The sequence below is a fragment of the Chiloscyllium plagiosum genome, chromosome 30 (genome assembly GCF_004010195.1).
Source record: "Chiloscyllium plagiosum isolate BGI_BamShark_2017 chromosome 30, ASM401019v2, whole genome shotgun sequence".
NCBI lineage: Eukaryota > Metazoa > Chordata > Chondrichthyes > Orectolobiformes > Hemiscylliidae > Chiloscyllium > Chiloscyllium plagiosum.
Genome location: NC_057739.1, coordinates 26,433,667 through 26,461,123, shown reverse-complemented (window position 1 = coordinate 26,461,123; position 27,457 = coordinate 26,433,667). Strand labels below are relative to the sequence as shown.

At 38.6% G+C, this 27,457-nt stretch overlaps 1 protein-coding gene across 10 annotated transcripts in view; it reads right to left on the bottom strand.

The window, feature by feature from the left end:
- Positions 1-27,457, bottom strand: part of LOC122564836 (serine/threonine-protein kinase Nek6) — a 266,799-nt gene that overhangs the window by 30,240 nt on the left and 209,102 nt on the right. For all 10 annotated transcript variants that reach the window (XM_043720147.1, XM_043720151.1, XM_043720150.1 and 7 more), the window contains one exon: positions 22,971-23,065. In XM_043720147.1, coding sequence (XP_043576082.1) covers positions 22,971-23,065 — 95 coding nt within the window. The remainder of the gene's footprint in view (positions 1-22,970; positions 23,066-27,457) is intronic.

Here is a 27,457-nt window from a genome sequence, read left to right as displayed (position 1 = left end):
GTGGGTCTGGAGTCATATGTAGGCAAGACCAGGTAAGGACATCAGTGAATCACATGGGTATTTTTGACAATTGGCAATGGTTTCATGATCATCATTAGATACTTAATCCCAGAATATATTTTTAGAATTCAAATTCCACTATCTGCCATGGCAGGATTTGAACCCAGGTCCCAGAACATTACATCTGTCTCCAGATTAGTGGTCTAGTGATAATACCATTAGGCCATTCCCTCTACTGAACTAGAAATGGCTTCATTGTGTAACAGGACATCACCAAGATTCCTTTGGTCAGTTGAATGTCCGACACAGACAGAGATCATCACCATGCTTACAAGTTTTCAAATCAAACTAAATTAGTGAAAAATCAAATTAAATTTTATTTGCCAAATATGGAGGTCACAATCATTCCCACAAGGACACATGCTCCTTTAATAAATCCAGAACATTTGGGCACTGGCTTGTAAGATCCAAAACTCGGCAATTCTGAGACGTGCTTTATGGATGAGGCTGGAGTTCAATTAACTCAAACCTCCCAGTTAAACATTACTTAGAAGTCCTTCAAGCTCATGCTCTTTTAGAAACTCTTTTCATTAACCAAGCTCCAAGTTATTAGGAGGGTATGATTAGCGAGTGGCATATGACCATCAGGTACCAACCTCCACAACCTGACTTGACCAGTTTTCTCCAGCTCAGCAATCCTGTAGTCAAAATGTCTTGCATCGCCACTCTTTCTGTAAACATCTCATCTGAATAACAAACACACTCTCAGCCTATTGTCCTCTTACACTCATGCCTCACTCTGATCCTCTACAAATGCTGTCCTGTCCTACTCTGCACTCAAGCTATAACGAGCACATGCATCACACTGTGGTCTTTCCTTACAAAAGAACAGAGCAGACAACGTAGTGAGAACCAAGGGCAAGAAATGGAGGAAGGACAGTGGACCTGACCTCCAGAGATCAGAATCTTGTCAGCTGTTGATGTCACATGCCCAGCTGCCTCATTGCGGAGGAGACCTTGTTTCAGGAGACTGCAGATGTCAACAATGACAAGATGTGAGGGCCTGAACTTCCTGACGCACTAGCATTTAGACCTCTCAAGAGAACTGGCCCCCCCCAGCCAGTAGATCCTGTGACAAAGGTCTCCTTTCCTCTCAGTTGCATCGTGACGTCCATTTAATCTGCCATGGGAAAGAAGTTGGCACTGAGGAGATGGCAGCTGGTGCCTTGACCCTTAGCAGAGATAAATGGTCAAACTGGGAAATGCAGGAGAAAGTGGATGGAGGTCACTTGAAGTCTATTCCAACCATTTGTCACATGGGAAGCTGTGGTCGCACTTGCTAACAGAAAGAAGGCTTCGAACATCAGTCTTTCACATGGCGATGGCTGGAAATCTTCAGTGTAACTGATCAAAGCTTTGGTTTGTTCCGGAGAGGAGTGGTTTCCCACTAGCTTTCTCCCACCTGTCAGACTGGAGTATGAAAGTGCTGTGCCACTGGGAGAGAAGAATCCAAGTGCAAGTGCCAATGTATTAAATTTTTCAAATGCCTTTCTGAATAAGCCGAGGGCTTTCCACCTTGATACTAACATCCTGTGGGAAAGACTAAAGGCTGCAGGAACCCACTGGAATCCAGGCATGATAACTTGTCTATATTGTTCTCACCAAATCCCCACACCCCTACACCAGCCCCACCCAAACTCTGCTGGCCAGAGAAAATTCACCAAATCATTTCCATTTCGATCTGCATATACACAAGATTCAAAATTAATGTCAAATAGCCCAACGAAATACTCGTAGAATATTTGGCTTTTTAATTACAAGCCAAGCGCACAAGTCAGGGACTCTCGGGCATTGCATCCAAGTGCAGTGACTCAGTTTCTCTGGTCAATTAGTGAACTGGAAAATGTAGCACTCTCCATTTATAGTGTACTGTGTCCCAGCTCTCTGCTCAATCAGGTTTTCTCTGCCTCCTTTTGGAGTGCAGTTGGATTTAGAATTCTCACAACTGGGTTGGGTCATCAACCCCATCCAGGAAGAAATCAGAAATGATTAATAATGATAACAGTTTAAAGGGTTACAGCTCCCCATGTGGCAATGAGTGATATGATGAAGTCTAGTTTTGATGAAAGGTTGAAGCCTCCAAGTGAAATCTTTAATGAAGGTAATGAAAGACAAACACGACTCATCCTATTGTGAAAAATGTGAGTGAGAAAAAGATCAGCATTAAAAATTTATTTTAAATGAGTCAATGTCTTTACTGCTATAACAGACAAAGGAATGGCATACAAGTGTGTTAAGTGTTCATCTGCAATTATAAACGTCTGTCATTTCTGGACGATTGTGTGGAACATGAACAATACAAATAGTGAAATCAAAAATGCAACAATGCATTGAAATTGAAGGCCGGTAAATATTTAGCAGCAGAGTTCAGTTTTTAAACCTTCAGGTATTAAAATATTAATAATGGATCCAGTACATGTCAGAGTTTTAATGCTTCGTGCACAAAATCAGGCATGATCTCACTGATTGGCAGGAAAAGATGCAGCGGCTAACTGGGATACTTTTATATATTTCACTTCTAACTTACAAACTTAACAAAAGACACATTATCAATTATTTTTAAGCTGTTTCAACAGCTGAAATATACTAAGGTATATTTTCATCATTAATCATAGTGTTGAGTGAATATTGCAAAAGTGAATGAATATAAGTATCCAATGAGCCATGGTAGGATATTTAGTTTATCCTAACAAGTGAGGAAGAACGATTAATGTGATAATTAACTGTGATGGGGAGTTGCTGACTTGTTCCTGGGGGACTTTTTATTTTAAATGTTGAATTAAAAATGCTATAGCAAGTGAGGTTTGTAGAAAAGATCTGCACACCATACGTAACATTTATAGTAATGTATTTGATTCAATTTTGCATTATTTTCAGAATTTAAAATTATATTTCCAATCATTTATACATATTTGGGATGATTCCTGTAGTAAAATGAGCTGTGGTCCCCAATGTGGAATGTTAGGCTTCCAGCATTGATCTGTATTGGATAAAGCTGAGAATGAGGTAATGAGGCAGGACATTTGACTATGTGGGAAATTGAGATTAGGGCTTCAAAAGAAAACAGAGAATGAAAGGCAAGACATTGCAGAAGGAAATTCAAAGAGAATTAGCTAATATGGGGAGCTAATGTGGGTTTCCTGATGAAGGACTTTTGCGTCGATGTTCCTGCAACTTGGATGCTGCCTGACCTACTGTGCTTTTCCAATACCACTCTAATCTTGTCACTAACCTCCAGCATCTGCAGTCCTCACTTTCACCTAATGTGGGGAGCTGGCAACTCATGAGGGGGGTAAAAAGGCTCAATAGATCTGTTTTAAAAAATGTAAGCGCATTTAGGAGAAAGTGATGGAGCATTGCTCATCTTAACTTAATTTGAAGATTCCACCCCTCCAAAACATAAGATTAGATTAGATTACATTAGATTACATTACAGTGTGGAAACAGGCCCTTCGGCCCAACAAGTCCACACCGACCCGCCGAAGCGTAACCCACCTATACCCCGACATTTACCCCTTCACCTAACACTACGGGCAATTTAGCACGGCCAATTCACCTGACCTGCACATTTTTGGACTATGGGAGGAAGCCGGAGCACCCGGAGGAAACCCATGCAGACACGGGGAGAACGTGCAACCTCCACACCTCCCGCCTGAGGCGGGAATTGAACCCGGGTCTCTGGCGCTGAGAGGCCATGGACCTTGGTGAAATTATCGGTTAGGAGATATTCATTGCTTGTTACAGCCTTGTTGAAAAGCAGTCAAAGGATGAAATGGAAAATTGGAGGATCATTGAAAGTTAGGCGTTAAAACGTATTTCAGACCAGAGTTAATGGAATCCCTTTTAAAATGTTGTCCTTTTTGTATGAAATATAAAATAAAAACAGAAAATGTCAAAAATACTCAGCAATCAGGCAGCAACCGTGGAAAGAAACAGAGTTACAACCCTGAAGAATGCTCGGAAGAAGTATCTCATGGCACTTGAAAGGTTAACTCTGTTTCACTCTTCACAGATGCTGCTGGACCTGCAGTACTTTTCAGGAGTTCCCATTTTCATTTTAGAGATAAAGCATTGTTCCTCTAAGCACAGTTGCTGCCTGACCTACCAAGTATTTCCAGCTACTTCTTGCTGTTTTGTTTTCAGATTTTCGACCAGCTGGAGTATTTTGCTTTAATGGTCTGCAGCAATTCAGGAAATCTGTTCGCTACCAGCTTCTCAAGGTCAACCAGGGACAGGCAACAAATTCTGACCCAGCCAGTGACACCCACATCCCATGAGTGAATAAAAAAAAACTGGCATTGTCCACTTTTATTTATTCATATTATGAATTAACAAAATAATATTTGTCGAGGAACCATGAAACTGCCACCTGCAAGTTTCCCTCCATGTCACTCGCCATCCCAACTTGGAAATATATTGCGGTTTCTTCAGTGTCACTGGATCAAATCCTGGAACTACCTTTCTAATGGCATTGTGTGTCTCCCTAGGGCAGCAGTTCAAGAAGACAACTCAGTACCACCTTCTCCGGGTAACAAAGGATGGGAAATAAATGCTGGCCCAGCCAGCGACACCCACATCCCATGAATGAATAAATAAAGAAAGGGAAAAAAAGCCCTCCAAGCATCAGGAAATATACATATTTTAACTGCTCTCTGAGACTTTCAAATATATTTGCATAAACCAATGCTTTAATTGCATTTTGTGGTTTAATAATCTTCAAATTACTTCAATGTGTGTGTATGCATGGTGGTATATATCAAGACACCTTTATTAAGTTAAACTTAAACATAAAGCTTTGACTCAACAACTCACTGATGTGCCAATTAAATCAATTTGATTGAAAATCCTTCAAATGTTTGTCTTACACAACTTAAGGTAATGGGTCCCATCAAAAATGAACTGCATTTTCAAAAATGTCTTCTACTGTGCACCAGGAACATAGGCAAAATTAAATTGTCAAAATCATTTGTGTTGCTTGATTCAATGTCATTTTGGTGAAAAAATTAAAACATGAACGTCATAACATTAGCACAACATAACTCAGTAAATGTAACATTAGCACACGGAATAATGTTGGGTCAAAGGTTCTTCAAAAAAGTAGAACACAATTTTATTTTCATAGGAAGTAGGAAATTATTTTTTTCAATCTTCTTTACAATTTTTGTTTGGAATTGCACAGAAAGGATACAGAACTGGCGATATGCAGAGATATAGTTCATAGCAATTAAGTATAAAGTACAGATTCTGGAAATAAGAATTACGAATGAAAATAATCTCTGAATGATTCATTCTTGCAGAAGGGAAGGAACAGGCAGATCAAGGAGGGCAAACAAATGAAAGGAATATTACAGTCAGAAAGGGATAAGAGGCACAGTAATATTTTGAACTTTTATTTCTAGATGTGTCGAATACAAAATATAGTAATGATTTCAAACATTATGTTGGTAAAGCCATGCCTGCATATAGCATTGGCAAAACAATGACTTTGGAGCGACTGAAAATGTGCAATTTAGGCTCTTAAGATGAATCCAAGTGTGAGAGTAAATTATTTATATTTCAAGGTATAAAAAAAAGACTATTTGCTTGACAGAATCTAACAGAAGTGATTTTTAAAAATGACATCGTTTGAGGAAAGAAAAGATGAAAGATTATTTCGTCTAGTTGGTAAATCAGTAACAGCAGAACATGGACTTCAGATAATAATAATAGAAGTACAAAAGGAAAGTTAGAAGACTTTATTTCCATTCCACACAAAAATTAATTAACACTGTTATGCTCTGGGAACTTAGTATGCCAGTACTGAAGGAGGGTCACTGAACTCAAAACGTTAACTCTGTTTTTCTGTCCACAGATGTTGCCAGAACTATTCAGTTTCTCCAATAACTTCTGTTTTTGTTGCTTCAGATCACCAGCAACCATAGTTCTTTTTATTTTATTTATTAAGTTGATGAGCCCAAGATGGCACCAGATGACCAGCAGGCATGAGGTGTCCAAATAGCAGCGTGGTAGACTAAGGATGTACACCTAAGTTGCTCTGTAACTGCAAGTTATCAGTTTGCCTGTTAAGTAAACCTGTTTGAGATTTTCAAGTAAATTGAACCTACATATCCAGTCCAAGATTGCTAAATTTGTGTTAAGAGAAACAACACAAGAATGTGACATGGTGATCAACAGAGATTTTTCTTAAAAAGTGAATACAGTGATGAGGACTTGAAAATGATAGAAAAAGCCTCAGACAAGATTTGAAGTGACAGTGAAGATGCATTTTTACCAAATCCCTTGGAAAAAGATAATTTTTTGGAAATGGTGTTGGCTGAACAGGGAGTACTTGATTTGTGAGCTGGCCAGAATGGTCATCTATGTAGGCAGTCAGTCAGTTCCTAATTGGGCTGCAGGTTCTGCAGGATTAAGATAACCTTGAATGCCATTCTCAGGCAAAAATAAAAAAGAGTATTGAACAATAAAGTATGATCTGTAGCTGAAAATAACACAGGGACGAATTTGTTTAAAAACACAATAGAATCAAGTAGCTGCATGATGAATTTTCACATAACTTTGTAGTCTCGCTATTTTAAATCCCCTACACATGGATAATATTTGTAAAATACAGAGAACGTCTGGAAGATGACCACCAACTCCTCAGCAGGAATTAGAAAGCCTCAGGTCTCCATCTGAACCTCACCTTGTTAAGCAAAAGATAGCAAATGGAAATAGGAGTCAACAGTTTGAATCTGTCTGAAGACAACCAGAGAGATCTGAAGCTTGGAGAAACGCTGGAGGAGCAGTTTTGTGTAAGACTAAACTTTAGAGCTCATGATGTCTCAATGGGAAAAGCCACAGGAATTGATTGATCGGTTTGTCAGTGGGTGCTGTGACTAAGGTACGGACTTTATCTTCTCAGAGTTTGAGTTGTCTGAGCTGCTGATAATGGAGCAGATTGAAGCTTCAATATCTATCAAAGCTTTCCAAAAAAAAAGACTTTTTGGAGAAAAGTAAATGTCATTATATCAATACCTTACTAAAACATGGCAGAAAATATGAAACCATTAAATCTGCATAATCTGCTAGCATTAGGAGCAGCATTAGTACAATAGGCAGGAGTTTGAAAGCAAAAAGCTGTATACTCAGAGATTACAATACAACATTACAATCAAAAATCATGTATAGCACACTGGCAGCAACAACAAGGAACTTGCCAGAGACCTGTGTAAACACAGGCACATTCATGAGATTAGCAACTGTTCAGGTCAGAATCAAGACTCAGAGTGGAAGAACTTTCAATCAGATGGCATAGTGTTTTCTCACATTGTGAATGTGACACATTGTATAGACCACATCACATGGTTAGAAACTCTTGTCACTAACACCATAAGCCCAAAGAAAATAGACATGTACACATGCATGACCAAAGTTGACATGGGAGCTAATCCAAGCATCCTATCAGTCAGAGTTCAAATAGACATGTACGTGGATCATTGGAAGTTAATGATACAACAATGACAGCATAACTGATTGTATATATTGAGTTACCCATTCCCAACATTGATACATTCATGATGAAATGTAGTTATGCAAATTCTGCATGGAAGCAGCAAGTACTTTACCTGCTACTCACTAATAGACTAGCAATAACAGGACTACCGGAGAGTACAGAACTCAACATTGTGACCATTGACAACATAACAATGATACCAGTTGCAGCAGAGAAGGTCATGAATATTCATAGAGTCAGGCCAGGACTAACAACAAACAAACCCAGACAGATTTGATGCCATTGGTAACTTTAATGTTGATGCTGTGTTGCACGTCAGAGAAGATTCAATTCTACAAATCGACTGTCTAAGTGAAGTTCCACTTACAGCAGGAACTCAAGAACAAGCTAAAATATGGAATGGAATGGTGTATACATCATGTAGTTTAACACACAGCCTGGGACAGGTCCATTACAATGGAAGTAAATACAGATGGCACAATCAGAGTAAGCTCCATTACAAAATGTTTAAATATTTTTACAGAGAGGTCCATTTATATTCAAGGAACTGAATCTCACAATGACAGGAGTGACATTGTTTTCTAAGGTGAATGCTGAACATAATTATTGGTGGCCTTCTTGAGTCAGACCAATTAAGGTCCTACAGTGGTGGATTAATGGGCACTAGTTTGATACCCTGCCTTCCTGGCAGGTGAGAAAAATGTCTGGTTTTCTTCTGGGGAAACCCCCAGTGACCTGCTAGGTGGGTTTGGATGATGCGGTGGGGCAGAGCCTGAACTTCCCCAATCTGGGGGAAACTAGAGGCACATGGCAGGTAAGATAGCAGCCTCTGCAAACTACCCCTACTTGCCTCTGACCATCCCAACCTCTCCTATCCTCATAACCACCACTCCATGAGAAGCAACAGAAAACCATGATCTTCTCACCATTGAATCCCCTGAGGATAGGCTAAGACCAACAATTTTTTGGCCAGCAGCTTCTGGCCCAGTGGGTCTCCATTGCCGATACCTGTGATAGACTGAGAAACTTGCCAATCAACTCTTAACAATGAGGTTGGTATGCAAACCAGCATGTTTCCGCAGTCGTGGGACAGCAAGCTGATTAGTTACCACTGAGCATCCTCAGTCCCACACTTCGACTGAAAATGGAGAATTGAGGCCAATTGCAGTATATTCAGCACATCTCAAAACATCATACTTAAAAGCAGACCACAACATACAGGCAAATCGCTTATGGACATGGTGTCAAATGAGTCATAAATCATGTGACAGCCACACCACATTATCCCAGATCCAGCAGTCCCAGTGAGTGAATATTTTACATTATTAAAGTACTTATTAAAGTACATGAAGTGCAAGGTGACAAGACAGGATCATCTTCTTGCTATACTACACTGGGGAGCTCTGCCTCTGCATATGGGTTTCACATCGCAAGCAGAGATCATCAATGCAAAGCAAATCATAGTGCCATAGAGATGGTACAGCACGGAAACAGACCCTTCGGTCCAACTCGTCCATGTCAACCAGATATACCAACCCAATCTAGTCCCACCTGCCAGCAGCTGGCCATGTTCCTCCAAACCCTTCCTATTCATATACCCCTCCAGATGCCTTTTAAATGTTGCAATTGTACTAGCCTCCTCCACTTCTTCTGGCAGCTCATTCTATACATGTACCACCCTCTGCGTGAAAACGTTGCCCCTCATGATTTTATAAACCTCTATAAGGTCACCTCTCAGCCTCCGACCCTCCAGGGAAAATAACCCTAGCCTATTCAACCTCTCCCTATAGCTCAAATCCTCCAACCCTGGCAACATCCTCGTAAATCTTTTCTGAACCCTTTCAAGTTTCACAACATCTTTCCCACAGGAAGGAGACAAGAACTGCATGCCAATATTCCAACAGTAGCCTAACCAATGTCCTGTACAGTCACAACATGACCTCCCAACTCCTGTACTCAATACTCTGACTGATAAAGGAAAGCATACCAAACGCCTGAACATAAACTAAGATACGTTCAGATATTGAAGATGTGGAAGACCTTCATGATAACAGGCAACATGCAGGACAGCAAGATAGATACAAGATGAGAACCGCCCTTGTTTGAAATCTGGATCTCCAGAAAGTTATACCACTGAGAGATCTGGAAGGATTGTCAAGTGACCTTCCTGTTACAAATACCTTTAGACTCAAACTCATAAATGTAAGCATTCTTCTTTCTATGCAAGTGATTTTATAACAGCTTTATGTCTGCACATTTCACCCTTGGTGCATGTATTTTTTGTCTTGGGGAAAAAAAAACCAGAATGCTTTGTGACTGCTTTAAGAGCTGGGTATGTGAATAAGCCAAACATGAATGACACCACATGACCAGCAGCCATGTGGAGTTCCAGCAGCAGCAGCACTTACATTGAGGAAGTGTAGGTAGGTTGCTATGTAACTGCAGGTTTTCAGTTTGTCTGCTAAGTAAACCTGTTTAAGGTTTTCAAGAAAATTGAACCTGCATTACATACCAATCCAGTACGAGAGTGGTGAAGGAAGACAGTATTAGAATGACAATTAGAATACAGAATGCACTAACACTGTTATTGGTTGAATCAATCATAACATTAAACAAGAAATTAGAAAACATTTGAAGAGTAAAAATAATAAGGTTATGGAACAAGCAGCAGGGCAATGGAAGTGGTGTTGACAGCTCCATTTATGCTGTCAACAGGGGCACTGACACAGGGGGCTGAAGTGACTCCATCTGAGTAGCAATTTCTATGATTCTATGATTTCTGTCTGTGCTTATGGGATGTGTCTAACTCTTATTTAATGTTGGTTTCTATCCATTAAGTGTGCAGTGTTTGAAACCCAGTTAGATTTATGCTTCTGCTTCTGTTTACTGTGCAGTTACTGTGAAAATTGGACCTTTGGGTAATTACCGAATAAAAGTTGTTTAACTTGGTTATTATACAACCAGATACCTGACAATGGAACTGTTGCAGCTGTAAATTAAAATATCAACTCACTCTTTCTAAATTAGGGTCATATTTCAAATGTCTAGGTCACCCCTATATCTGAACAGTTAAGTTCAAGCATGACTTTCAGCACAAGAATATTCTGAACCTCACCGTCCATCTCAATGTGCTAATAGTGATGCTCCATACATGAAAAAAATCCATAAAAATTATCATTCTCATAAATTTTAATCCATTTATTTTTGACAGCTTGTTTTGTACCTCTTATTTGTAAATTTTACTAATTAGCTTTGTTCTGGTCTTAGAGAATGCCTTAACTCATCACATTCATATTTTAATATTTAATAATCTCAAATAATTTTATCCAAGCCTACATGTTTATACAAGTTTACATGTGCAACACAACTTCTCCCCAAAATATAAAATAAAACTGAAAATAATGGGAGTGTTCAGTGGGTCTGTCAGCATCTGGGAGGGAAAACAGAGCTTGCATTTCAGGCTGACCATCATCCTTCACTTCTGATGAGCCATCATTGCGATGAAGGAGGTCATCCTATTGGGGGCTTGGTGAGGGGGGGTGCGCGTGTGTGTGCAGGCATGCATTGAGGCCTTTGCCACCATGACCTCAGCTTTGGCTACAGACTGAGGTAACCCCCTCACTAGGATTTAGCCCTTTTTTCACATGAGTTTTTAAAAGTTGGAGGAAGGGGGAATCTCAAAATGGAGGAGCTTTGTCACTTATCGAGACTGTCACTGCCTTCGGAGGCAGAGACGCCCTATTTGGCTCTCAAGCTGCAACCAGCAGGTCAGAGACTGGGAGGTTCGTAGCAGCTAGCTCACCTCCTGACTCCCTCCTGTCCACCTTCTACAAGGCACAAGGCAGGAGTTTGCCTCAAGATGAGTACAACTCCAGCAACTCACAAAGCATGACACCATCCAGGACAAAGCAGTCTGCTTGTTTGACATTCCATTCAACAACTTATCATTCACTCCCTCCACCACTGACACAGAGTGTCGGTAGATGCATGGAAAAAACGCACCCAGGCCTCTTAAACAGCACCTTTTAAACCTATGACTTCTATCAGTTAGAGGGCTAGCATAGCAGATACATGGAAACACCCACTACCTACAAATACCCCACCAACCAGGCATCGTCCTGACTATTCTTTCAGTGTTGCTCGTACAAAATCCTGGATCTTCCTCTGAGCAGCATCGTCAGCCTACCGACAGCTCATGGATGGCAATGGTTGGAAGGCAGCTCACCTAGTCTCAAAGACAATTTAGGATGGCCAATAAATGCTGGCCTAGCCAATTCCACCACATTCTGTGAAAGAATATAAAAATATCCTGAACCATTACATCTCCAAGAAGAACTGTCCCAAATTCTCAATTCTTTCTCCAGAAGTGAATTTTCTCATCCCTGGATCAACTCAAGTTTTTTTCTACATCCTCCCTAATGTCTTCACATTCTTCTTAAAGCAGACTGGGCTCTAGTTGAGTCTGAACCAGTATTTTATACAAGATTTATATAGTGCCTGGGTTTTTGTTCTTTATTCCATTATTGAATAAAGCTTAAGATACCATGTGCTTCATCACCCCTGCTCTCAATATGTCCTGCCACCTTCAAATTATTGATGCACATACAAATCAAGATCCTTTAGCAACCTGCATCAACTCTGAAGCTGTACCCTTCCTGTTATATTATCTCTGTGTTCTTCCTAACTAAATGAATTACTTTGCACTCTGTGCCTTGAATTTCATTTGTCATTTGTCTTCCAATTCCACTGAAATTTGGAATTCACTTGAAATTCCTTGATTTTTAACAGCCTCATATCATCTCACCTTTCCACAGTCAGTGGGAGTTTACAGTGCCGAGTTACTTATGCTGCCATCTTCCACTGTCTTTTCATTCTTAGGCATCCTCGGATATTCCAGATAGAACCTTCCATCTCTCAGTACAGCTGTCTAACCCCAAATGGGAATCAACCAAACTTACCTTTTATCCTCCTATCTGCAAATCCACCACAAAGGGCAGGAGGACAAAGGTGATAAGTCATGAATGAAAAAGAGCAACTGGGTGGTTTTCTCCTGCAATCCTTACAACGTTGGTGATGAGCAAGAGCAGGATAACAACCAGGCCACTCTCAATTTCCAGTTGCTCCAACCCACACCAACTCTCCATCTGCCTCACTTACATCAACACCCTCCATAGCCAGCTCAGCTAATATCCCAGACAGGAGGTGAAATTAGTTACTGGTGGTGAGGAAGTGGTATTGGATAATTTGCAGCATAGGAGAAACAGAAATGTGAAGAGTGGGTGAGGATGTGTTATCTTCTAGTTGGGTTCAGAGAAAACTCACGTGTATTTGTCTGAAACAAAGGATGTTTGAGAAACCGTGTGTGTGTGTTCTGGCTGAAAAGCCAATCTCTGAGAATGTAATGTGTGGCAAACAGTATGCATGACTTTCAAGGCTATTGGTTGTACACTCCACAGCTGGATGAAGGAAAGTTTGAAAATGTTATGATTAAATTTCTCATTCGCTATACACAAATCTTTAAACATCCATCACTGAAGATATAATGCGGTTGGCTAATATTTGAGCAATGTTTTCAGTAAAGCTTTCTAACAGAAACTACATTTCAAAATAGGTTTCCACATTCCATTTAGAGTCTATCATCCATAGTTAAATTTCTTCCATTGCAAAATATTGTTGAAAATGATCCTTTTCTACTAAATCTTTGATCATACTTTTTAAGACAGTAATCAGTCCCACAGACTCTATTTAGTATGCAATAAGAATTCGTATTGTTCATTCAATAATTCGTCTCAGAAATATTTTTAAGCTTTAACAGCTATTGCCATTGAATGCAAGCTCATGTTTCTATTATTTTGTTTAATGTAACGCTCTTGAGAGAGACCAGTAACATAAACCGAAAAAATCCAGGTATTCACTAAAAACACGAAGCCTTGAGGTTCATAGTTCAAGTGCAAGAATTTTCTGACACAAAGACTAAAGAGCATGAACTATAAGAAATATATACTATCTTAAATGGTCATTTACACAAAAGGTAATAAAATACAATGGACCTAATTATTTATACTCCAAATCAAATGACTTAACTCCACTTTCCTCTGCACCCATTACATTACACCCTAAAACTTGGAGGATTAACCATTTTGTTTTGGAATTGTCAATGATTTGTATAGGAGCTGAGGTTTCTTGGCCCTTCTGGTCATTTCGGACAAGGTTGTCCCTTCAAATCTCCTCCACCGTTCCCTAGGTTAAAAATTCCTAATTCAAAATAGGTATTTCTGGCATCTTAAGAGTATCCACATTGAGTTAGAACTCTCCTAGTTCTGATATTCTCCAACAATGGGGTTTAGAATCTAAACTTCTCTCTCTCTCTCCTCAGTTCAGCTATACCATAAATTCAACTCAGTTAGTAGTCCCTTTTGGGAACCTCATGCCTAGGTTCAAGCTCCGCTTGCTCCAGAGGTGTGCAATAACATCTCTAAACAGGTTAGTTACAAGAGTCCTTTTGGCAAAGATATCTGCCACTCTTTTCTGGTCTGGACTCCATGTGCCTCTAGTCCCACAGCAATGTAGCTGATTCTTGACTGCTCTCTGGGCTATTAGAGATGGCCAACAAATGATGGCCTAGCCAGAAACACCCACAACTTGTGATCGAATAAAAATGTGTAAATATTTCCATTTATGATTATGTAGACTTGCTCTGCACAATTTATGACAATGAATGCATTAGAGAGAATGCTACCATTTAGTTTCCATCTAAGTATTTTGTCTATGAAAAGATCAAAGGTTAAAATGCATCTTCACTAACATTGACATTTAAGATTTTGTGTGCCTAATTATAATCTTGTGAAATTAACTTCAAGATCAGATATTCTTTCAGTAAAGAGGGAAGACAATACTGTGCTGAATCCTGCTACAGTTACAGCTCTTTTTTTTATCCTAAGGGATCCATGAGGACATCAACTGCTTCAGATGAAACACATCTGAAGATCAGGCGACCTTATTGTGAGTAGCTGATGGGAAATCTTAACTATATTGACTATAGAATGTCACAGAATTATCACTGGGACATTGCTCCCGTGCTGTGAAGAAGGCAAGTGTCAATGTTTATGTAGGCTAGAATGTGCTTCAACTCAGTCAATAAAATGCACTCAAGAGGATGTGATTTTTTTCCACACTTCAAATGCTTTTGTTTGGCCTGAAGAACAACAGGCAGGTATGATCTAAGGCCACAGAACCAGTCTTCGTACTGTGCCCAATTTGTATACAAACACAGCTGAGGCACTGGATGGCAGTAGTCTTTGAGTAACTATTTAATTAAACACATTTAGAAATTAATGTGAGCAAAAAGTGGATTCATATTTTGGCATCTTGTTTATTCGATATAGGAATGAAGTGTTTGTTGGAGCATGACAATAAAATATAGGTAATTTTGAAGGGATAACAAATGTGCTGTATGACTCCCTTCTGTTCACTGAGGGGAGGCACCTAAGATTTAGCAGATTTTAAGTTAACTTTTATGATTACCTATCTGGTTTCCCCTCCGTCACAATTCATTGCAACTCATTGATTTTATTACCATGCATTGCTTTTATCAACAATGAACCGACCCACTGGGTCAGTTCTTGAAGGTTCATTCAGAGAATATGTTGGCAAAATATTGAGAGGGTGTTTCAATTTTTATGGATTTTGTAACATATTAGATTACAAAGTATCCTTTGATTTACTGCAATTTATTTTTTATTTGGTGCACTCCATTTAAAAGTCTCCCTGTACCAGTTATCTCTCTGGGGAAAAGTGAAAATAGCAACTCTGTTGCCAAAGTCTGACAAAAGGCAGTCCTGCTGCAAATACTAAACTATTGTTCATCACATGAAGTGTCCAACCTGCACAGGAGTGACCTCATGGAGAGTCCCACCTAAAAGCCAGATTCTATTTGGGTAGAAATTTGACTTGTGTGCTAATATGTAATGGTTATTATTGGACAAAATGGTTTGATATTTTCCCAACCCATATTATGTTTTATTGACTGTGCTGGATCTGAATGCAGGCCATCATGTAGAACAGGGGATGGATCTGATACTGCCTGTTTTTTTCCCCCCCTACTGTACCTAATGAATTTCTGCATCTACAAACGCAGGACCTTTTTTTTTATTAATGTTCTTCTTCTTGAAATTTCAAGTATTCTAAACCTTTGGAAAAACTATAGTCTTTCAGATAGTAATCCAGCATAATGATTTTAGCTCTATGATAGCGAATTCCATATAATTTAAGTTTTATCACAATTTATAAATAAAAATGGCAGTGTTAATAATGGGATGAATCTATCTTAAAATTTTGGATTTTATTGTAAATTCCACGTTGTGTTGATGAGCTCCATGCTGGTGAATAATGTGCGTGCAGTATTTTCAATATAATCAGCTTATTGAAAATAATTCATAATTTAAAAAGAGCAAAGTATGAGATAAAACTGTAAGTAGTTTACATTACAAACATGGCTACACATTGTTTTTGAGGTGTTTGGTCTGACCACCAGTTTACCTAACTTCAAAAGCAACTTAGCAGCTCACAAGTCTGGCAAGAATTAGTCATTACCAACATAATTATGTCAATAAAATAGGATGAGGTTCATCCAAAATATCTCAAAATGTAATACAGTTGTATGTGCAAGTGAGACCTTGTCTTTTGGAGAAAGTGAGGACTGCAGATGCTGGAGATCAGAGCTGAAAATGTGTTGCTGGAAAAGCGCAGCAGGTCAGGCAGCATCCAAGGAGCAGGAGAATCGACATTTCAGGCCTGAAGAAGGGCTCATGCCCGAAACGTTGATTCTCCTGCTTCTTGGATGCTGCCTGACCTGCTGCGCTTTTCCAGCAAGACATTTTCAGACCTTGTTTTTATTCAGCTGTTACCTTTTATGCAAGTATTTCTATAAAGATAGGATACTTGTCTACACATTGCACGACTGGATAAGGCAACTTTAAAAGTGACAATCGTGTTTCATATAAAGTGGTAATGTGAATTATAAGGTATAAATTCCATGTTTTCACGGTTTGATTTATCTTTAGTATAATCAAAAACAGACGGAGAAAACAAGCCAACAAGTGAGATCAGCAAAGGTCAGTGAGATCAATGTGCTGACTCACACCAGCATGTCTAGAATGGGATGTTGCCTATTGTGGTTTGAGGGAATGCTATTGCTGTAGAACAAGCAAAGGCTTATCGGATTTATTTATTAGATTATAATCGATGATTAAATCTCAAAACCATTTTCTAAGCAAACTTGGACTTGTGAAGTCTTGGTCATGAGAAATAAGTGAGTCAATTTATAAGCTCTGACAAAGACTAAACTTAGGAAACAGTGAGGACTGCAGATGCTGGAGATCAGAGTTGAGATTGTGTTGTTGGAAAAGCACAGGTCAGGCAGCATCCGAGGAGCAGGAAAATCGACGTTTCAGGCCGGAGACCTTCATCAGGATTAAACTTACCCAGGTCTGGTTACTGATTAAAAGATGTGATGTCCTATGTTGGATTTTTGAATAATTAGCCACAAAACAAGTAGCTGGAACTGATTTATCTTTGTTGCTTGAGTCCAGTTCATGAATGAATCCTAATGCGTCTATGGCCATGATGGGAAAATCCACTGTGATTTGCATGAAGTGTTAAGCATCTGTGATACAGTGAGCCCATATGTTGCTGCATTGTGGTCAGGCTGTAGATTTCTCACAGACTAAGTTCTAGATCTCAACTGGAAGAACCGAGAGAAAAGCAAGTTCCATAGCCAATAGAGAAAATTGAAATTCTGGAGAGTACTGAAATATGTATGAATGACAAGTGATCACACAGTAGCATGAATGAGTTTATGACTGGATTTTATACATACCCATGGCTTTGAGCTGGGTGTGTGAAAAAACAGAATAAACCTATTTTAAGGTGAGAAGAAATATAAACAAAACTGTTAACAATTCCTAAGTATTACGATTGGTAAACTATTCAACATTATCAGTGCATTTTCTTTTGATGTGTCTTTTTGAGGTGCAATTACTTCATGTTCAAAACTAGAAGTTGTAATAAGCATGGATAGGACTGTTAAAGGGAACATGTCACCTACTTTCATTGTCCAATGTCAAAATTAAATGAATTTTTCATAAAAACATTGCACACACAATTATAGAATTTCAATATATAATTCATATTGGCTGCCATTGTACAGAAATCTTGATTCAAGCCTAGTATTTTTCAATAATAAGTTTCAAAGTGATCTGGTTATAATTGAAGATAATGACTGTGAAATAACTGTACAGTGGCTGGTATCCCGTCACCAAGTATATGTGCACTGTACACTGTCTGTGGCCGGCCAATTCCTGATGCGAGGAGAATCTTTGAATCCCCTGTTTAGACTTTTTTTTAAAAGTCAATTCCCTGAACTGAGGAGATTTGAAATCTACTGTTTATATTTTTTCTTCCGAGGAGATTCTAAATCCTCTGTTTATATATATTTTTTCTTTTCTGTTACCCCCACACTATGGCTACACAGTTGCAATGCTCACTGTGCCCACAGCAACTGTGTTGTGATTGTGTGTCTAAGTGCAGGACTCAATGAGGACCCCATTGTGTAAATAATTTTCTTTAATATTTCCGCTACCAGGAAAAATACCCAAATGATTAGGAAATCAGTAACAAGCAAAACAGAATCCTCTGTTTATATTGATTGGCCAGGGCTCCCTGATTGGCTCAGATTAACAACCCCAATCATGGGTATCATAGTTAATAAGATCTACCTGCTTCCAATCACTACAGACTGAATACCTTGAAAGTAGTCAGTTGATTAGAGAGAGACAGCATACATTTACTATGCCTGAGAATTCGGGCTGTAGTTTTTGAAGAACTATTTAAATGCACTACATGACAGTATGGTGGAGGCAGGTAAAATTACAGGATTCAAAAAGGAATTGAAATGCTATGAGAAAGGAGAATGTGCAGGGTTACAAGAGAAAGCTGGAGAATAGCATGAAGTGAGATGCTCATTCAGTCAGCTGCTGAAAACTGAATGGACTCCTCCTGTGCTGTAATAATTCTGTAATGTCTATGGATCTTATTTATATGGACTTCCAGAAAGCAGTCATCAAAATCCCTATCAAAAGACAGCTAACTAAAGCTGAAGCTTATGAGATTGAAAACAAACTAATAATCTGGATAGTAAATTTATTGAATGGCAGAAACAGTAACACTGGGATAATAAGCATGTACTCCAACTGATGGGATATGGCAAGTGATGATCTACTAGGAACTGTATTGGGGTCTCAAATATTCACCATATTTATTAATGACATATGAGATACAAAGTCACTCTCCAACTCTGCTTATGACAAAAAAAGTAGGTGGTTTTGAAAGCAATGCAAATGGAAGTATGAAATTAAAGAGAGATGTTAAGTTGACTAAGTGAGGGAAAAGCTGTGACAAGAGTGTTTTCTAATTGGTGAAAAGCTACAATCAGTACAGATCCAGAGAGACGTGGGGCTCCACATACATTGATTATTCAAATGCTGAGGACAGATACAGAAAATAATCAGAGACTTAGAGAATTCTGGATTTATATCTAAAGGATAAGAATATAAGAGAGCATAAATTATGTAACTGCTAGACAAAGTCCTAGTTAGCCCACACCTGGAATTATTGTCAGCAGTTATTGGCATCACACCTTAGAAAGAATAGATTGATATTGAGTGAATCCAATGGTATCTAGACTCCAAGGATTAAAGCACAAGGGAAAAATGTGCAAACTAAGACTGCAGTTCCTAGGTTTTAGAAAGTTAAGAGATGATTTGAAATTTCCAAGCTATAAAGGGGAACTGATAGGCCAGGTGAAGATAAATAATTTTTACTCATTGTGAAGTCTAGGATTAGGAGGCATGGTTTAAATATTAGAGCCTGGCCTTTCAGGAATGATGTTAGTGGAAAAAGAACGTCATGAAGTGTGTGGAAGAAATCTAGAACTCTCCTGTTCATAGCAGTTGGTGAATTTTTTTAAATATGAGATTAACCAGAATAATTCGGTTAAGAGACTTACTGAAGGATATGAGGTACTAAATAATCCAAACTTTGACTTCAATGAAAATCCATAGATTAGAGAATCAATTTAAAAATGGTGATATCCAGTCTCTGTTCTCTATTTCTACAAATAGTTACATGTAAAACTAGTTGAGAACTTTCATCGAGAATCATTAAATGACTAATTGTAAAACACCGACCTTGGCATTAAACCTAACTATCTGCCTCTATTGCCAGAGCTATTATATTCTCACACATCTCTGAACGTCTCTTCATCTTGACCTATCTTTATAACTGTTACTCTCTATCTTACTGCATTTTGGTATTAATCATGATCTGTGGTATCTCTATATATCTTATTTTGTCTGTGCTGATGGAAAAGGTAATCTATTTTCAGGAAACTCTGTATTGTTTATTGAATTATAAAAAATGCACAGCAGCACAGAGGAATCAATTTCCAGATTTTTCTCCTCTCTCATCAAAGTTGAGAAGGGACTGTTACTTTCCGCCTGTGATGGACTATTCCCACAACAGCTCGGGTCCCACAGGCAGGATTTACATTGATTTTCATTCAGCTCCAAGCACCAATATTTCTTTTTCTGAGCATAAACCAGACAACCTTTACTCACCACCAGCACATAAATCAGCTCCACTTGAGGCGGACACTTTTTCACTGACTGCAGTCCATTAAATATGTAAAGCAAGCACTTAGATTCAGTGTATGAGACTTCAACTTGAGGAAAGGCTCGATTGAAATTCCATTCTTTGTTAGTTGTAAGGTTATGTACATCCTTCCTCAATATATGTGTTATGCAGCCTCATAACAACATAAGACAACAATATGTTGTAGACAGATGAGAGGTCTCAGTGGTATCCTTCCAACACACAGCAACACAATCAACTAAATCAATTGGTCTCTCGTTTCATCCTATTTACATGTTACATCTTTCATATCGTGTAACAGTTCGATGATTTGATGGAGATGCAATAATGTAACTTTAAGTGTTGCCCAGTTTTATAAAAATAGCTATTATTTAGGTTATTTCTATGTGAAACTTTTAACCAGCTTCTTCCTTCATTAAGAACCATACTGAAGTTTTAAGCCATCACTTTTAGAGATTGCTGGAGAGGACTGGGACAATAAATTTGTTACAAGGACATGGGAATGGAAAGGAGGCCAAGAGATTTGTCTTCATTAGTTGAGGAGGTTTCTTGTGTCAGTTAGCGGTTAGCGCAGCTATTTTACCTTTTAGCCAAAGAGTTATATCTATTGAGCACTGTGTCCCATGGTCTAATCTTTCTACTTAAGAATCTGGGTAATGCAAGAGATGTATCACTCTTTGTTCTGTACGTTATGTTTAGTTACAATTGTAGCTTTCATTTTCTACTTGAATTAGAGCAGAGTCCTTCTCAGCCTTGTCACACTGGTATTTCTGCCAGAACAGAAAATAAATGCATAATACATAGGCAGAACTATGGACAAACATATCAATATCAGCTACTTTAGTAGATGAGAATAAATTAGCCCTAAAAAAATTGAGCACCACCTTCCACGTCCTTTACCCATCTCAACACCCATGGACCTGTCACGACATGAGCTTCTTTCAGCACAGCTGATCTACTTTCAACTACTCATGGTCCCTATCATCAGCTTTTCTCCTTTCCTGGTTTACTATTTCTATGTACTCTCCCTTCATCTGCCTAACTTTCTTTCTCTCTCTCTCTCTCCCCCTGGGCTAAGTCTCCACTTGTCCACTCACTCCTCTTCCACGACACTCTTTGTCATCAGCAATAAGTACCGCCTTCTCCCAGCTACTAACAGTTTTGAAGAATGTTAACTCTTTCACAGGTGCTGCCAGACCTGCTGAGTGTCCCCAGCATTTTCTGGTTTTGTTTCAGATCTCTAGCATCTGGCATTCTTTGCTTAATTCTTTGTAAGTCTTTACTTCCTGATCTTTAGTCTGCATTCACTCGATTTATTAAATTAAGTGAGGAAGCATGAAACAATTGTCATTAATTGCTTACAAACAGGAATAGGCCATTCAGCTCCTCAAACCTATTTATCATTTAGTTAAATCATGACTGGTCTGCATCCTAACTCCATCTACCTACATCGGTTCTCTAACTCATAATGCACTTGCCTAACAAAAATCTACTATTCTCAAATTTCAATTTACCCATTTTGACAGTCTTGAGATAAAGACAGCTCCAGATTTCCACTCTACGTTGTGTGAAGAAATGCTTTACACAACTTCCCCTCCAATAATCTAGTTCTAAATTCAGGATTATGTCCCTTGTTTGAAGCTGAAAATGTGTTGCTGGAAAAGCGCAGCAGGTCAGGCAGTATCCAGGGAACAGGAGAATCGATGTTTCGGGCATAAGCCCTTCTTCAGGAATGGGCTTATGCCCGAAACGTCGATTCTCCTGTTCCCTGGATGCTGCCTGACCTGCTGCGCTTTTCCAGCAACACATTTTCAGCTCAGATCTCCAGCATCTGCAGACCTCACTTTCTCCTCCCTTGTTTGAAGCCATTCCAATACAGTTGCAGGAAACTACTTCCCCATTACCTCCCTTTATCCACTCCCTTAATTATCTGATAGACCTCAACCAGATTATTCCATCATCTCACCTAATGTTTCCTAAAAATTGTCAGAAATGCCAATAAACTTCAACCAAAACCCTAATCGCAGAAATGCTAATTTCCGTTCTTTATCTGTAGTCCTTTGTTATGAGTTTACACAATTAGTATTCACTCAGATGGCAGTTTTGTCCTTGGTTGTCCTCCTACTGGTTTTGGTTACCAGCCAGAAGTTTAACAACTTATTCACTGCACACCATTGTTTATTTACACCGTTCTGTAATTAGAGTCATACAGCCCGTAACAAACCCTTCGGTCCAACATGTCCATGCTGACCAGATATCCTAAATTAATCTAATCCCATTTGGTCCATATTCCTCTAAACCCTTTCTATTCATACATGATAAACTTGCCCCTTGTCCCTTTTCATTCTTTCCCCTCTCACCTAAACCTATGCCCTCTAGTTTTGGACTCTCCTCCCCTAAGGAAAAGACCTTGACTCTTCACCCTATCCACACCCCTCATGATTTTATAACCTCCATAAGGTCACCCTTCAGCCTCCAATGTTCCAGAGAAATTGGTCCCAGCCTATTCAGTCTCTTCCCATAGCTCTTCTCAGAGAACAAGTCAACATCAGTGTTTCCATCTGGGCTGGATTAGAATTTTAAAAAGCTAAAGAATGAGAGGATTCAGCAACACAATCAATTTCCCGAAGTTAATCCACATCCTATTGCACTGAACTCCATGAATTATCTGACTTTTCAAATAAAAGATAAAGAAACTCAAACTGCTTACCTCATACAATAAACACCCAAGTGACCAGATATCTGATTTGAAGTTATAACCATTTTCATGTATTCTCTCTGGAGACATATAGTATGGTGTTCCAACTGTAATTAAAACAACAATCATAGAACATTATGGCACTCACTTTTATTATCAATAAATTTAATACTGCACAGAACAAGTTAAACCAAATGGTGTTGATAAATGATCAATAGGGTCTAATTTAACCCATTGTGAACTGTCATCTTTCTAATGTACATTCTTAAAAAAAAATGTATTGCAGGATATCAGTGATCCCAAGGCAACAAGGAAAAAAGCTTATTTCCTTATCAATTGAAGATATAGAAAACATGCCGTGTGGCTTCATAAAAAAACATCTTGAATTTAATTATGACAAGAATTAAATCAAAATCCTACATTCATAAAGTCAAAGCTGCAGTTCTAAGCCAATCAGACATCTCTGATGTGCAATTTGAAATAGTTCTCAGTGGTTCTAACGTAAAGTAGGATGACAGGAAGAGATCTGCCCACCTCCACCACCCACCTCCGCCCCCCAAACCCCCCATCACTTCAGATAAGGGCTTGTAGCCCTGTAGATGGAGCTAGAGAAAACTCTTTGGCATTAAAGAAATGAGTGGAGAATATTGGTGTGGATTTCTGCCGAAGATGTTGAAAATTTAAGAAGGAATTTCTGGTCAATAAACATAATGAAATAATAAGAAATTCTTTAATCAATTCCGAATATCTTCAATCAATACCTGAAGATTAAGTTAAGAATGACCAGTTGATGTTTGTGTTTCCCATCCTGTTTTACCACACTCGCCCAGGCATTGTTATTCTAGTGAGAGATGTGTGCTTTGATTATGATTGTAACTGGTTTTCTTTCAAAGCAAAAAATATTTAATGCCAAGTCTTAGAAGTTCAGCACAATTGAGCCAGGATGACACAGCTCCTGAATTTCCCCTGTGGAACAAGTGTACACATGGTTGATTAATACGGTATCTGAAAAGCTTCTCTTTGCTATTTACATGGTATTAACCCACATATTTGAAAAGGATTATCAGCTCAATCAAGAGGGGAAGGAATTTCAGACAAATACATTACGTATTTGCTTCCTATTACTCCATTACGTAATTCCAAGGCCTCAGTAGACTGTTACGGTCTTGTGACTTGGATTACAGACATTTTTGTTGGGTGACCAAATTTATCGTTTAGCCCGCCACTCAGAGAATATTAGAGAAACAGAATCGCTCCCTTTGCAGAAGGATGTTCAGAGGCTTGGCCCACTGAAACTGATTGTTGTGTTCTTCACATTTTTCTGAAATGGGTTAAAGATGTACATAATATTATTCCATATTATAGTAAAACATGTCTCATTGAGAACACAAGCATCAATTACTATTCAAATTTATAAATTTCTACCCATTTTGTAAAATGTAGTACATCAAATAGCTTGTTTCAAATTGTTGGGAAGACAAATTAGCTGCGGACAAAACTGGAATATCGGGGCTCAATGAAGATTGTGACAGCATCAATAAGAAAGTAGCCAACACATAGAGTCATAGAGATGTACAGCACGGAAAAAGACCCTTTGGTCCGTCTCATCAATGCCGACTAGATATCCTAACCTAATCTAGGTCCCATTTACCAGCACTTGGCCCATATCCCTCTAAACCCTTTCTATTCATATAACCATCCAGATGTCATTTAAATGTTGCAATAGTACCAGCCTCCACCACTTCCCCTGGCAGCTTATTCCATATACATACCACCCTCTGTGTGAAAAGGTTGCCCCTTAGGTCTCTTTTATATCTTTTCCCTCTCACCCTATGCCCTTTAGTTCAGGACTCCCCCATCCCAAGGAAAAGACCTTGTCTATTTATCCTATCCATGCCCCTCGATTTTATAAACCTCTTTAAAGTCACCCCTCAGCCTCTGCCACTCTAGGGAAAATAGCCCCAGCCTATTCAGCCTCTCCCTATAGCTCAAACCCTCCAACCCTCACAACAATGAAATAGTATAGTCATCTGTTGTGGACATGATGTGGAGGTGTCAGTGTTAGACTAGAGTGGACAAAGTTAAAAATGACATGACACCAGGTTATAGTCCAACAGGTTTATTTGAAAGTACAAGCTTTCAGAGCACTACTCCTTAATCAAGGAGCTAAAGAGAGAGAGAGAGAGAGAGGAATTGTGGTGGGGTGAGTGATGGACATGGTACTCTCAAGAAGACAAAGAATTGATAGGCCTAACACAACATGGAAAAAAGCAATAGTGAGAGACTTAAACACAATGGAATTGGGAGAAGAATGGGTGACTGACAGGAGACAGTGATCAGCCAGCATTATAGTGAAGCTATGTGAATGGAAGAAACTAAAAGAAGAATATATATTTGAGTGAGCTGAATATCTGATAAAGTGAATCAGACAGTTAAAAGTCTGCTGGAGTGTCTAAATCTGAACTCATCAATTGTATTTCTTTTAGTTCTGTGAATTAACTGCCACGGGCAAGCAATTTCCAAAAATATCCACCACCAGAGGGAAATTTGCAGTTTATCTGAGCTTCTTCAACTCATGAATTAAACCCTCACAGCCCAGAGGCCCAGCAGGATAATAAGTTTCTTGGGCTTAAGACTTGGATGTTGAAGGTACTTCATATTATGATACAGCAGCTATTTAAGCTAATGTACCTGCATTTCAACTGCATTGGATGAAAATGTAGAAGAAGATAGTGATCCTCTGTTGCAGACACAATTTCCAACAAGCGATAGGAAAGCCTAAGTGGAGCTGTATTTTGGACTGGAACAGCAAAAGTGTCTATAATCCATGTCACAAGATCATAACAGTCTACTGAGGCCTTGAAATTAACATTGTGGGATGAGAGGAAGCAAATACTTTTAATGTGTTTGTCTGAAATTCCTTTCTCTCTTGTTTGAGGTGATAATTCCTTTTAAAATAATGCCTTAACAGTATGTAGATAGCGAATAGAAGCATTTCATATACAATATTAATCAATCACTCCCCATTGATATGAAAGGTAAAACACACTGGGTGCTAAGTAAACAGGCTCTTAAACTATAGTAGCAATTCTACTTTGCACAAAATTGTTTGACAAAGCACTTTTTATAAGAGGGAGGATTGCAATTTGCAAGAATGATTTCTTACATGAAATGTAAACACATATACAATATATAAAAACAGTAATTGTGAAATATCTAATTTATTTATTGTTAGAATAATACACTTTGTCATCCTGCTCATCAGTACGATTCATGAGTATGCTAACTTAAGGAGAAAACTAACATTTATACTGTACGAAAAAGCAGTGCTGATTGGTGGGCTAGTGGAGGTATTATGAAAATGCACTATTTAATGATGATTGACAGCTAACTGCAAACCTTTGTTCAAGTTTATAGGTTAACTTAGGCATTGCCTTGAGAAATGAACCAGCAAAAGGGTGACACCTATTTTGTTAAGTTGTTGTTGCTTCTGTGCACTCTCACAAGCCCCTAGTGTTCTCATAACATTGGATATGAGCTGGGACTCTGAACAAATGGTAAAATAGGATATCAGAAATTGTTCTTCCAGGACAAAATAATGCAAAGGGATTTCATCTCATCCAGAATTCTTAGAAGGAAAAAAGATATTAACCTCCATGCCCCTAGGCCAGTGATTATAATGAGAGAAGTAGGAGACAGGAGAGAGAGCAAAATTTAAAGGTAAGTCAAGGGTATAAATTGTTGACTTCACTTGAGCTCAGTTCCACATAGCACAAAAGCAAGGGCTAATAATGGTTAGTACGATGTGGGTTAAGCTTAGAATTCAAAGCTTTTCCTAGACATATGGAAAGGAATTTTCCAAATTAAAAAGTTTCCTATAAAAAATGTCACCAAACATGAACATCAGACTACCAGCATTTGGAATAACTAAACAACCGCCAGACAAATCATGTATTTATTGGATGTGTTGCTAAGGAGTTTATATCTTCCAATCAATATCGTGATCACCTGTAATCTACATTACTTGATATTCTTATAATATTTAACGTAGGTAAGAATATAAGAAAATTGTCAGTTTAGCAAAAGTAGCCTATAAAATATTGATTGAATTACAGCTTATGCACTTTTAAAACAAACAATGAGAACCAAACCAGTGGTCAGTTTTATAAATTGGATATGGGCATTTTAAAAAAAAATTCTTGGCTCATTGAATGAAAAATCTGCATTTGAGACTGAAATCCATGTTTCTCTCTTTCACAGTATTACAGACTTGTTTGGTTAGCCAGAGAAAGCTTTGTTCAATTTGAAATTGTCGCCTTGAATAATCCGTGAAAATGGCCTCAGATCAAAGCGGTTTGACAGGGTTTATAACGTGGATGAATGCGCCCCATGCTTTGCTTGAGATTTGTGCATTAGGCTGTTCAAGTTTATAAAGTAGGTTTGCAGAGCAGCCTACATCCACTTCTGAGTTCATTGAAGATACATAAACAGAACACCCT